The sequence below is a fragment of the Haliotis asinina genome, chromosome 14, assembly GCF_037392515.1.
Source record: "Haliotis asinina isolate JCU_RB_2024 chromosome 14, JCU_Hal_asi_v2, whole genome shotgun sequence".
Classification (NCBI taxonomy): Eukaryota; Metazoa; Mollusca; class Gastropoda; order Lepetellida; family Haliotidae; genus Haliotis; species Haliotis asinina.
In genome coordinates this window covers 25,605,927-25,620,552 of record NC_090293.1, presented here as the reverse complement: position 1 = coordinate 25,620,552, position 14,626 = coordinate 25,605,927, and the positions used below count along the sequence as shown (strand labels likewise).

At 40.2% G+C, this 14,626-nt stretch overlaps 2 protein-coding genes across 2 annotated transcripts; both read right to left on the bottom strand.

Moving 5' to 3' along the window:
* Positions 1-1,213: 1,213 nt before the first annotated feature.
* LOC137261886 (heme-binding protein 2-like) lies at positions 1,214-5,395 on the bottom strand. Its single transcript, XM_067799691.1, has 4 exons — positions 5,271-5,395; positions 4,001-4,136; positions 2,252-2,432; positions 1,214-1,385 (listed from the first exon to the last, which is right to left on the bottom strand). Exons 1-4 carry the CDS (start codon positions 5,391-5,393, stop codon positions 1,214-1,216), a joined length of 612 nt encoding a protein of 203 aa, XP_067655792.1. The 5' UTR covers positions 5,394-5,395.
* Positions 5,396-10,536: 5,141 nt separating this feature from the next.
* On the bottom strand, positions 10,537-14,190 carry LOC137260727 (type-2 ice-structuring protein-like). Its single transcript, XM_067798309.1, has 5 exons — positions 14,142-14,190; positions 13,286-13,442; positions 12,651-12,781; positions 11,825-11,932; positions 10,537-10,772 (listed from the first exon to the last, which is right to left on the bottom strand). The coding sequence occupies exons 1-5, from the start codon at positions 14,188-14,190 to the stop codon at positions 10,537-10,539; spliced, it is 681 nt and encodes a 226-aa protein (XP_067654410.1).
* Between the last annotated feature and the right edge of the window lie 436 nt (positions 14,191-14,626).

Below are 14,626 nucleotides of genomic sequence, written 5' to 3'. Positions count from 1 at the left end.
ATTTAGTTTAGACTGACATGTTTTAACATTGGCACTCATTTCAGGTAACTGTTCAAAACCAACTTTGCCAAATGTTCCATACAGTTTAAAGGCACTGTTCACACATGAACTGATGCTTTGTGAAACAAATTCTTAACGTGGAAAAGATTATTGTCATGGGTTCAAAAAGCGATACAAATAAGTGAAAATTGTCGAATTCTCAACAAAACTTTAATCAAAACGCAGGTGTTCACAATATTTGCACATGCTTTTCAGTAATTTGATGCATGATCCTCGGGCAATTCATCTGCATAAGGTATGCATTTGGTTCCCCCAAGTTAGTCGAGAAATCAATCTTCGATGAAATCAAATATATTTGTTTAACATAGGGTGAGTGTTTTAAGGTGGTCTAAACTTTTGAAAAGAGGTGTACATATGCAGGTATATCATTTGAAACCTACGGAGTGATTTCTGGGACATTCGGCTGGCTACAATCTTCATGAAAAATATAAATGTTATGCCTACACAGTTTGTTAAAAAATGAATATCGGTCGGCATTTGGAACTTCTGTATTTTTAAATAAACATGATGCCAGTTTTACTCCGTCGATTGGAAATAATGGCGTATTAAGCGGAAGGTCTTTGGGTATCCTTCTTGCACTCAGCAGTATTCCAGTTATGTGTATTCCAGACTGTAAATAATCAAGTCTGGACCAGTCAATCAAGTGATCGGCATCATGAGGGTCGACCTAAGCAATTGGGATACGATGACATGTGTCAGCGAAGTCAGCGAGCATGACCACCCGATCCCGTTAGCCGCCTCGTACGACAAACACGGGTTGCTGAATGTCACTTCTACCTGGGATCTTCACGGGTACATGGGTTAATGTAGGTGTAATGTTGCCGACACACCAAACTCAACTGAAATGGGAATGCTTAAATCTAAACACATTGTTTCAAATGTTTATTCAGGAACATGTCCTACAAATGTGACTCACAAATATTAATACAAAAAACACTCATCACTGATCCAGTGGTAGCTAACATCACACGGTGACACATCTAAACGCACGCGTCTTCAAAAGTCCTATAAATCAGTTAATATCAAATTCGACTTCTTTGATCAGGTAAGGAAAGCAATGGACAAGTCATGCGTGCAAGACACGCAAGTGTGTTTTCCAGTACTATCTTCCAAACGGTTACTTGCACAGGTGGGGCTGAATCTATGGGGTGGCCTAAATCTTTGCCAGCCACACCTCGTTATGCCTGTTAGTTCTTCTGCTGGGTGGGTCAAACTCGGCCTTGTAGAAGTAGCTGTTGTCGTAGAGTGTGGGGTCGCCAATGGCACTCCTCAACTGGGACAACTGGTTGAGAGTTTGTTCCCTTCGAGCAACGCCGTCAAAATGCCTGAAGCAAAAAGATACACATGATATACAGAACACAAACAAACATCTCATTGTGAGCAATTTTTAAAGTTGTTTTAGGTTCTTATAGTAGACCAAACAACGGTACAATGAGTGAAGCCCATTTCTGGTGTCCCCCGCCGTGATATTGCTAGAATATCAAACGGCGCTGTGTTAACTGTATATACTCAGCAAGCAGTAATGAGCATATTCTCCATAACGTCGTCGGTACCTACGTCGCATTCATTGCATCTTATTGCATCAGGAAGCTGAACTGAGTGCACATGCATACAATATATAAAATATAAACCACAATATTATCGAAAATTGTGTGATTGTGCCTTTAAGTTATTAAACACTTAGCTACCATCTGTGTGATAGCCCCAAGCACAAGTCATATTTTATGGAAGATTTGTTTCAAGTTGATATTTACACGAAGATATTGAACCTGAAAAGTTGAGTCGATCAGGGTCCTGTTTGACAAAGCGATTTAGCGCTAGAGCTATAGTGGAAACTCGGAACAGGACGCAGTGATTGGGTGGACAGAGAATGACGTGCAAGAAAACTGTGATTTCTGAATACACTCCTAGATTCGCCGTATTATGTTTTTTAGGTTTCTAAGAATCATTTCCCTGGTCGTGGATTTCATCCATGTGGATATCGGTTAAACTGTGCTTCGCTGTGGGCTTTCAGTCTACATCAAACCTTGAAACAACTCAAGTAATATACATATGCGTTAAACTCACTCACTTACTCACGCGTTCACGCACGCACGCAATCAATGAATCAACCAACCATCTATTAAATCAATCACTCTCGTACGCTCGCACGTAGGAACACATTATTGAAGCTGTCAGAATACTCTCTCACCTGACGTACACGTCCTTTGCAGGCCACTCAACGATGGTAAGGTCAAGGCCAAGGGGATTGGGCGTATTCTCCTGCTTATCGAATGGCACCATGAAGAACATAGTCAGAGACCCATATGGAGATACAGGAGTTTCTGGTTCAATCTTGGTCACCACCGGTGCCGCCATGGAGATTCCGATACCTAGAAGTAGGATTATAGAAACGGGGACGTTAGAAATACGTTATAAGACGCTGTCAGAAAGGAGGTGCTTGGAAGGTTCTTGAATAATGTCAACTGTAATTAGACTAGTAGCAGTAGCAGCAGCTGTAGTAGTAGTGGTGGTGGTGGTGGTGGTAGTAGTAGAAGTAGCAGCAGCAACAGCAGCAGAGGAAGTAGAAATAGTAGCAGTGGCAGTAGAAGTAGAAATGGTTGTAGCAGCAGTAGTAGTACTAGTGTGAGTGAGACAGTTTTGTTTTACACAGTTTAGCAGTATATAAGCAATATCACGGAGGGTCAAACATTGTACCCAAGTTGGGAATCGAACCAGGGTCTTCGGCGTGACGAACTAACACCTTAACCACGAGGCTACCCCACCTATCCCAGTAGCAGTAGCAGTAGCAGTAGCAGCAGAAGTAGAAGAGATAGTAGCAGGAAGTCATAGCAGTGACAGGAGCAGTAGCGTTACAATGATGACCGAAGAAGTGATCATTTTAATCGTGCATCTTTAATGAAACACTCCAGATACGGAGACGGTCTGTAAATATTTTGTCCACATCCAGATAAACCAGTGAGCAACTTTCATCGGTGTCCTATTGTACGGAGTATACTTCCCAGATTCTAAACGATGTTGTTGTGATGGTGTTTATCTACCCATTTTGCAAAAATTCTCAGCGGTAAAAGTTATATTGCCATGGACGTTTTGCATTGATAATTTTGTGAACGGGCTTTTGTTCTGCACAAAAGAAGGGGTGTGTTAAAAGAGTCAAAGACCAGTCAGTCAGTTAGTTCATCGAATAGTACGAAATTTGACATAATCGAGGTAAATGGCTAGCAGAGGCCGTATTTAAATCATGGCATTTTGCAAGCCCTCAGTACTCCCGTGACAATAGTCCGGTCTTGTAAAGTAATATTTCCCGGTGGCGCAATTTTTTTAACCAGAACAGGTTCTTGAATACACGCTTGTCACCGGAAATCTGGTACCGGAACTAAGCTGGGATCCGACTTGCATCGAAGATTGGTGAGCGCAAAGGAAGCCGAGAACCAGGTTAGTATCTGAAGGCGTGAACTTGTATAACAGACCCTATGTTCACTTGAAAAAGGCTACACAACCAGACGCTCATCATTTACATTCAATGGGGGAACATTGTCAGGCTTGTATCAATGACCAGGATGGACACACGTGCGATTCACCGTTTGAACATGCCTGTCAACACCCTTTTGTGTTGTGGCACCACGGTTTTTGTGTACACTTACCACAAGAGGCGATGGGATAGGCTAGTAGTTAAAGCGTTGGCTCGTCACGCAGAAGACCCAGGTTTAATTTTGTACATGTGTACAATGCGTGAAGCCCATTTCTGGAGTCCTATTACAAGAATATTGCTAAAGGCGCTTAAAACCATACTCACTCACTCACTCCTTCTCATTGAATGAAACATTTCTCTATACACAACATTTCATTATTTAACACTGATTTTGTTTCTTGTTTGCCTGTCACAACAGCCTTTGCCTTGACTGTATATATAAGAATGCCGCATTGGAATGCCACCTACTTTGGTCATTGGCTCCATGGATATAGTCATACAGTTTCAGAAACAGCGACCTCTTGACCGCCAACCAGTTGCCCCTTGTGACCACACCTCGTGCACTCACCCACTTGGATGGCCCGTACCGCCGCAGTTGGAACCCCTTAAACACATAGGATAATGCTTGTCACAGGTATATACACACACACACACACACACACACACACACACACACACACACACACACACACACACACACACACACACACACACACACACACACACACACACACACACACACACACACACACACACACACACACACACACACACACACACACACACACACACACACACACACACATACATACATACATACATGCATTTATTCTGAAAAAAACAGGGACGATTCTAAAATCCTAAATGTATTATGAACATGTGTTTGTTTATTTATTTGTTTGACTGCTCAGTCAGCTGTATGGCGACGATATGTAAATATTTCACTCTGGACCAGTAAATATTTCAAGCCTGGACCAGTAAATATTTGAGCTTGGACCAGTAAATATTTGAGCTTGGACCAATAACATATTTGAGTCTAGAATTACTTGTGTCTTGACAATCCAGTGGTGGATATCCTGAGACACAATTACGGACCATGGGTCTATGAATCACTGTCAAATATTTAAGTGAAGGCATGTGTCATGAATGCATGCAGAAGCGTGACAATTGTTCACCTGAAAATAAGCGGAAAACCCATGCGTAAAATGAACTTATTTGTTAGTGAGTTTAGTTTTACGCCGCATTCAGCAATACTCCGGCCATATGGCGGCGCTCTGTAAATGGTCGAGTCTGGACCAGACAATATAGTTCAACATCATGAGCATTGATCTGCGCAATCGATGACATGTGTCAACAAGGCAAGAGTCTGACCATCTCATCCCGTTAGTCGCCTCTTACGACAAGCATGGTCGCCTTTTGGGGCAAGCATGGGCTGCTGAAGACCTATTCTACCCCTCACCTTCACGGGTCGCTTCATTTTGTACCCAGTTATAGGGGGTATATCTCGCTAGTGTTATCAAATAGTCTGATTGGAACACAAATTATAGTATTTCTGGATCAACGTAACATCATTCATAACACAGTTCCAGTGTAGCTATTTTCAAATAATACTCAAATAAAGAAAATGCAATGTTTCTATTAATGATCAGTAAAGCAGGTCCTACTGAACAGGTCGTGGAAAACGTCTTTCTCGGACTATAACTATACGAAAATTCTGGATCGAATTGAAGCATCTTACCTCTCCCGACTGAAGAACCTCGAAGGCTGCACAGTCATAACTATCACACGTGTGATGAGCATGCGGCAAGGCAGTCGCGCAGGTTGCCATGACAACCATAACTATTACGCTCTTCATCGTCATTTTGGGACCTGTTATCAAATCAAAGAATCAATTTGTGCTCACAAAATAAACGTTAGGTTCATTCATATCATATATTGTGTTACTGTTAAACACGGGTTTTTTTAAGTGTATGTTTTTTATCCTTTTGCGTTTTTAGCAGTGGAACCTTATCTAGTCAGTTGCTTCAGGCGACTTAAATAATGAGACTTGAATAATGAGACTTACATAATGAGACTTAAATAATGAGACCCGTGAAGATCTGGGTTAGAATTGATCTTCAGTAACCCATGCTTATCGTAAGTGGCGACTAACGGGATCGGGTGGTCAGGCTCACTGACTTGGCTTACACATGTCATCGGTTCCCAAGTGCACAAATCGATGGTTATGCTGTTGATCACTGGATTGTCTGGTCCAGACTTGTTTATTTACAGCCTGTCGCCTCATAGCTGGAATATTGCTGAGTGCGACGTAAAATTAAACTCACTGATTGACTGGGTATGCCCCTCTAAACAATATTTCAGTTCCACCAGGACGTTGGGAACTGGGCGATGCGGATGATGGCCATTTACCATTTTAGTTGGCCTCATGGGCATGGCTATACAGCTGAGCAAACTGAGCAGCATCGAACTCGTGTCACTGAATTCTGACACTTCTAAGGGAGGCAACTTTGATAATCGAGTTTGGACAACTGGGCACCGTTTCACAAAACGATCGTAGCGTTATGAATGTCGTAAGTCTATCTTTAAATTATGGGACCTAAGATTATCCTAGTTTTACGTTCGCTTTGAGGAACGGGGCCTAGATGTATCACAGACTTACGACAGCGCTACGATAGCTTTATGAAACTGGGTCCAGGGACCCCGTAACCCTCTGAGTGTTGGGAACAGTTCAGTTTCTGAATGGCATTGCTTATGTTCAAGGATACCGTACATGTAATTAAGGACCTTATCCAGATACAAGAGGTTAAACAGTTAAACAGAAGTTAAACACGTTAATCAACATCCAACTTAGAGGCATTCCATGAAAGACATATTGTGATACAAGAGATATGTAATATTGAGGTACTTACCAGAGTGGATGACTTGCATGTGATCCCCTAAACCAAAAATGCCTCCATTTAAAGGAGAACCGGGTGTCCCTGATTGGACGATGCTCTTTTAGATGATATTTCATGGACCAATAGAAGTTACTCATACCGTAACCAGTATATGAGCGATATCATAACTCTTGAACACTGGCTCCGGGATTGTTTCTCGAACAAGCTTTATCTTAAGCTCAAAACATCCACGTTTCTGTCTGTTATCTTGTGACATTTTAGAGGAACCTTATGTGTCGTAACACTGCGCAAGACTTTGATACTGGGAATGAACGCTTGCGATATATCTCTGGACTACCCGATAACTGCTCGTACATCGATAATATTAATATTGTATTTAAAGCATTTACAGTATACTTTGTACCTTGGATGTAATCTAGTGATAAGATACTTGGATTTAGATGCTTTGTGGAGAAATTGGATGTGTATCTACTTTCTGCAAAATCGCTTCATACTGCATTAATTTTAAATTCAAAAGCAAAATATACTGTACATTTGTAGTTCATATTAGACGATTATTGAATCATCTGTGACTTTTAAATTTCTAACTATTGGCGTCGGTGACTCTGAGACGCGGTATGACTTTAAAAATATTTTAAATATGGATTTTTAAATCCAAAGAGTAACCAGCCTTAGGCGCTTTACATTTACCCTGTCTACTCAAGTTTGTGTACTTCATACATGCACCACGGGTTTGGAATACATCGGTGTATATATGTTACAGACAGATTGTGAGGTCATTTCGTGTACCAAGAATCAATATACTTCAGTCATTTCATCTTTATGTGGTGGACAGGGACTTGTGAGGCATAGCTGCTCTAGACACAACAAATGTCAAACAAACAGATGTAAATTTGTCACACACAAACTGAAGTGTAATAGTCGCTGCCACAATAGTTTCAAATTTATGTATATTACTTTATTAAGTGAAATAATAGTTGGTGTACTAAATGCATGAATACAATGGGTCTTGTATACATCGGTGTATATACCTGACTCAAAATGTGTTCGTCTACTCTAGTTGGTGTACTAAATGCACGCAATGGGTCGTGTGTACATCGGTGTATATACCCCATTCACAATGCGTCCTTTACATTTAAGTGGGTGTACTCCTCAAATCTTTTGTCATTGTGTATTGTGTAAAGATTAATATTTTAAATGTGTTCACTATACTCATGTTGGTGCACCTGTTTGATGCTGCCGCTGTATGTTTCACATTCTCTTTTTCTTAACACTTTAAAACTATACTACAAACCAAACGTGTGGGAACACCCTAAAATTCTAGTCACTTAAAGTTTATCTTCCACCCTCAATAGGTTGTTTTGTTTTGTCGTTGAAATCAAACACGATGATCAGCACCCTTGTTTTTCGCTGTTTTGGACAATGTTTTATTTCACTCAAACGTAACGAATATTGAATTCGTTGCTTCACTGCATGTTCTAACATGTCCTTTAAAGTGCCCATTAAGCACACAAAACGTTGCATCTACAATAGAATATAAATGACCTCACCACTTTTAGCTTTATATATGGCTACACAATTTTCGGATATTCCCATACATTTTGTTTGTAGTATACATGTATATCGATGTGTTTATAGTGCGGTTTGTACTCATTATTGAGTACATTCCTCAAATACTGTCGCACTGTGTTTTGTGTTTTGTATACTATCACTTAAACGGGTAATACACTGTGTTCTGGATTCTACAGTGAGTATATTTTAGTCGCATGTGTGCGCCAGTGTACAAACACTTTTTATACTGTTACAAGTGTTTTCTGTACTCATTCGTGGAAGTACTCTTTACATAGTGTTATAGCGGCGGGGTAGCCTTGTGGTCAAAGCGTTCGGTCACACCGATTCGATTTTGCTCCTTCTTATGTTTAAAATGTGTGAAGTCTGGTGTCGCCAGTCGTAATATTTGCTGGAATATTGCTAATAGCTGTGTAAAAGTAAACTCATTGAGTCACATATTGTTACTTCTATATCTTATGTGAGTAAACTATATAAATGGCATCTCATTGTTGGTATACATCGTGAATATTTTTTCGAAGAAAACAGTTTCCCCACATGTTTGTAAAACAGAAACATAAAAGTTCCACTTAAAAGGAACATTTTGTTTATGGATGGACAACTTCTATATGACAATAGATGCGGCTTTTCTGTGTATGTCCAAACACCATTGTGAAGCATGCATATGTACATCACAACGTCGCATCTGTTGTACATAACGAAGAAAGACATATTGCGCATCTTCATCGTTCTAGCCATTCCAAGAAGGTTTCACTGTTTGATCATCCTTTCGTGAGGTTTTAAATAAAAATAGAGCTATAATAATTTCGTTATATACCTCTGATTTTCAAATACAGTATGTTTATATCCATTCTACCATAACCGTAGCATTAAAGGTCACATGCAACGTAAAACACAACTTTGCAGATTCTGGTACCTTTCGGTATGCACTTACCGAAACAAATCATAAAAAATGCCAATTGAACCTATAAAGTTGAAAAAAACGCGATGAAAAAAAAGCCCGCGAAATCGGAGTTCAAACGTTTCACTAAATTCCCCCCAGCGCTGGGGGGAAACTGGTTTCAACAGCTGTGCTGCGCTGCGTCCATAACGCATGCGCAGTGAATGGGTTCGCGGAGCTTGAAACAGTATGCACGCCCAGCGTCTGAGGTCGTGAGCTGTAGTCTAATCTTGGTTGTGTACACAAACAAGTAAATGATCTACTCGTTACGTAAAAAAAAACTTTTTGATTGTGGTAAGCAGTCTCTGTCACAGAGAAAGCTCAGTGTCTGGTTTATTCACACCTATATGTCTGCCTGCCTGTCTGCTAAAGACAACATGCAGTACACAGCTTCAATCATTGACCACGTGTAATTTGAACTTAACACCTATCAGAGTATACGACATAAAGAAAATAAGTTGATTTATGACTCGTGCACCCGAGTCCCGTGTCTGCCACATTATGTAATTAGGCACGTGTGATACACATGACATGTTTTTATGTCTATGGGTTGCAAACAAACTACATTCACTTTTTTTCGGATGACTGGATCTGACGAAAACTGGTGCAAACTCTTGTCAGTAAGTCCTGCCTTGTACTTGGACGAATGACAGATTCCAGCCACGCAGTAGTTTACCATCTCTACTGATGTCATTTTTGATTGGATCGAGCGCAAATTCGGAGAACATGTATTTTCAAAACCCAACATCTCTATACACATTCTGCATGGATAACGACTTGTTTTAGTGTGTATGATTTTGTTTGACAACAGTATATGAATCCATACTGAAACGACGCATCAAGTACACAAAAAGAAGTTGTTATCCATAAAGAATCTTACTTTCTTGTGACTCGCTATACTTCTAAAATGCCCATCAAACAGATCATCTGTCTGTACACACAATGAACCCACAGCAGATCAGTAAATGAACCAGCCAATCAGAATCCGTCGTTACACTTGAGTGCACATCCAGGTGCTAAGACTGGGTTCGGTCTCCCGAGGGCTTCGTTTCGGGGGAAGTAAGCCCAAGTACAAAATATTGCACTTTTGAATCGCGATTGTACGTTTATAATTTTGTTTATTTGTTTTTTTAAAAGCAGCAATGTATATTATATGTCATGAATAAGTGATAAATGTGTTTTAATTATGTTTGATTTTTTGGTTGCATGTGACCTTTAAGATTAAAAAGCAATAATATTGTGGGATACATACTGATACATACTGATAGGTGATTATATACCTCTGAATGGCTTTAATTAACCAATCACAATCCAGTATTTACTGACGTCATGATAATTTATATTTATTAAACACACCACAAAAGAACATGTAAAATCGTCCATTAGTCCTGTATGCATTGTCACTACCTTTCTCTGAGTATATTATTCGTGGTCTTGACTCGTTTCCGGGGAAACGGTTGCCGTTGTAGTTAACCCCGTATATGGGTGGAGCTTTCTTTGCACATCTTCCCACAAATATATGACTTGAGTAACCTCTGTGGGAAGAGCATGTTGTCTTTGTGAGACCTCACATAATCGTCGTTATATGATATCAAGATCTACTTTGTCCATGTCTCCCAGCCAATGCCAGGTACAAGGTCAGAGGGAACAAGAGATGCGCTCAACAGTACACACGAGGTGTTGAAAGGCTCAAAACTGAAGCTCAGACAGGATGCTGCTACTGCGCAAGATGATGCGCATCGTATACGGGAGGGCGCGACCACTTCCTCTAAGACGGGTCCAAGTCTGTTTTTCTTGTCCTTCCCGATCCTATGCCAATGTCCTGCTATGACACCTGGAAATAAAATATTATATGTCACAAAATATGACTGTTTGATGTCAGGAATGAAAATCACACTGGAACTGAATATCAGGTTTTAGCTGCTCATGTCAAGCATTGCAAGAGCTGTATGGTTCACTATTAATTCAACCGGCGCTTACACTGTATCCTAATATAATTCAGTACAACACGCAGGATATGAAATAATTACACACACCTATACACACCCACCCACATAGGCTCACGCACATGCATGCGCTCATGCACAAACGTGCATACTCGTCACACCATAATCGCAGTGATTCTGGACGTATCATTCAATGTCCGTCCCATAAGTTGTTTGCGGTAAGTGTTATTCTATACTCACAATGAATTGAGTTCATCTTGACGCCATGTCAGCATACGTCAAACACCGTCCACTCGAAGTTGAAAGAAAGTATATACACTCCGAGTTTCGACACAGCTGCTAAGAAGGACCCTTTCTCAGCACACCAGCGACGGGTCTTTCATCAGTAAAATATAATCCCTTTGAATTGTTTTAAGCTTATCTGGTCGATGCAATGTTTGTTGTTTTCAGGGAAACGTCACTTATTGCATGCACTCGTAAGTACTTTACTGAGCCTAGTCTAAGGTTAGTGGCAACCTATAATATGTGATTGGATTTACTTTAGGTCGATATTTCAGTGCCATTATATTTTTGAGAATTAGGCAAGTGGCAAAACTATCGTGTTGCAAACAAATAATTTGTTTAAATAAGGAATACTCAAACACCAAAGGTTTACCTCGAGACAGGAGTAGGTTCGACACATCAATGTTAACTGAAAGAAGCTTTGTATCTGTGTGAAATGCGACCCTGCTCGTCGTAAGAGGCGATTTCAGACCAATGCTCATGCTGTTGATCACTGGCCTTGTCCAGACTCGATTATTTACAGACCGTTGCCATGTAGCTGGAATATTGCTGAGTGCGGCGTAAAACTAATCTTACTCACCTACCCTGTGTGAAATCGCAGAGCGTGCATTCTGCAGGAGCTTGAAGCGCTCGGTAAATCTCCAACAGTCAGTCTCACCTGTATCTTCCGCACCATCGAATTCGCAAATGGAGTCCAGTGGCATCACGCACGGAATCGGGTCCCAGGAGTGCATTCCAAGTTGCCCCGTGAGACTAAGGCAATTATCTTTGGAAATTGAAACAATGGAGTTCCTTATCAAAAAGGCATACATGTAGTTCCATATGAAAACACACTTACAATGAAAGCTGTCTAAACCGGCACTCATTGGGACTGAAGAAATAACCCGTTTTCGACAGTGTGTCAGGTTGTAGAGCTGATGATAAAGGTGCAAGCCACGGACAGGACTGAGATTTTATGCTATTGTTGCCTGATTTAACAGATGCCGGTTTGGGCAGCTTCAGCTGTATGTTAGAATAAATCAAAACAGCGTTATGGCATCGTGCATTCATGCTGCTGAATACATTAACACTTAATTAAACCACAAGAGAAAGTTATGTCAATTCTTCTAGGAAATATTTTGTTAGCATTACTGATTAGATGACTGAGGGCTCTAATTAACTGGCTTTGATAAATTATTCTCTTTAAAAATCAACCTTGTATTTATTTTGATAATCTTCGCCATTCCTAATACATTATACATTATTATTAATTTAGTATGCCCTTGTGGTGTAAGCTGTTTAATCACCCTCACTACGGTAGTTATTTAAAGACAGTCTTTTTTAAGTGTGATTAACCTCTACCTAGCATTTTGCCAGAATATTTACTGATCGGTCACTCATCTACATGCATGCATGCATGCACGCTGGTTGGGGGCTCTACTTTCAGTTACTGAAATTTACTCGACATAAATTTTACACAAGATATTTTATATAAACATATTTACCTGTCAAAGGCGGGTCAAGAAACTGTATCTCTGACCAGAGCAGAGGCGTGTTGTCCGCCCATATCCATTCTTGGTTTGTGTCACCCTTCAGCCCAAGCCACACGGGGTTCTCCACGACACCTTGACTGTCCCTGCATACAATGCTTTGGTCGTATTCACGAGGCAAATGTAAAAGATTTGGATCAACGGCACTGTAGTCAACATGTATGGCTGTGGAAAGTCACGTTTGAACATCTCTAGGTATCTTAGTTTTGATTTAACGTCGCTTCAAGCACGAAACAAGTTGTATAACAATATCCCCCCCAAAAAAAAACAACAACAAAAAAACAAACAAAACAACAAAAAAAACAGACAAACTAAAAAAACAAGTCGGCTAGTGACAATCTTCATCAGTTACACGAGAACTGCAGTGTTCATTTTAGAGACGGTTGTCGTATTAAAAGACCTGCAGACAGGTTATTGTATTCTCATTGTAATAAGGTCACGTGCGTTACTTGACGTTGTCCTACGTTATTCTCGTCACAGTAAGGTCACGTGCGTTACTTGACGTTGTCTTACGTTGGAATTATTCTCACCACCACGATTACATACATCACATGACGTTGACGGTGTTTTCCTACGTACTGAAAGGTTACCTAAATGATGTCAGGAAGCTCTGCTCTTGATCGTCCCCAATAGAAACAAGGTGTCCACCTTCGTTAATGCAATTTTCGCTAGCGGTTGTCCAGTCCGTCGGATTCGACATGTACATGTAGCAGTGGGGGCCCTCGGTATACCACGGTTCCGGGCAGCCTGAGGAAAAAAACGAAAAAGTGTCATAGTGACTAACAGTCCGTTTTATTTGATTCCGATGAGTAGTTCTTTAACACAAAATCTAATCGTCGCAACAAAACCAGATTCTGCACAGTCACATGAAATCGACAGATCAACTCTGAAGATTTGTCTTAGAATCTTGGACAACCGAATTAAAAAGTTGTTTAACAAACGATCATTATTTTGTTGTTACTTTTCACTATTTTTTAAAAGTTTGGGACGACATGCAAATCAGGTAATCAACACGCGTTTGCAGTGAAATTATAGTGTAAATCGCACACCTTTCACATGAGCAATTTAATTCAGAAATTTAACATAGATGACAAATTTCTCCTTCGTATTTTAGAATTGAGGAATAAATATCTCACACGGGCATTAACACCTTTTTGAACAGTAATCCATGTGTGTATAAAATAATGATTAAGACACAGAACACATTTAGTCGTCTTGCCAAAATCATATTTGTCTGTATAAGTGACCTTATCACGCTTATATTATATGAGAAGCGACGATCGCGATGTGAGGAAAACTTCTTATTTGATGCAAAATGTTCTATGTTTACACAGCCTACAAAGCAAATGTAATCAAAATTTTGATATAAAACGATATGTCAATTTACAGAAACAATGCTATTTTTTCTCGTTAACCATTCAGTATCAAATCTTTTCATATACCTACCCCAGACAGGTGAGATGGCCAAAAGCATCCATATGTTGGACAGTCCCATAGCTCTGGATCTTCAGAGTAGTGATGTTGAGTGTGGTGATCGTACATGACCACTCTTTCACCGATAGTAATGAATTAATGATTATTGATGCTATGTTATACAGAGGGCTTCACGTTGCTCTATTGAGAATGGACGATCGGCCCTGACAGAATCGTGTGTCCATTTAGAATTTGGAAGGAATATAATCATTGCTGAATAGCACATTATTTACAATGTAGGTTTTACACGTCAACCAACCATCAGTGGTTGGTGGAATCCATAAACGCAGTAGCACAACAATGGTCATATAATTACCAAGGTACAGATTTGTTCCCTAGGGACAGAGTCGGTCAGGTGTCGCCAGTATAACACAAAGATTAGACACGGGTCAATGTGCAGTCAAACACTACTTGATCAAGATCGATATACCAATAACGGCTCTTGGATAATGCCTCGT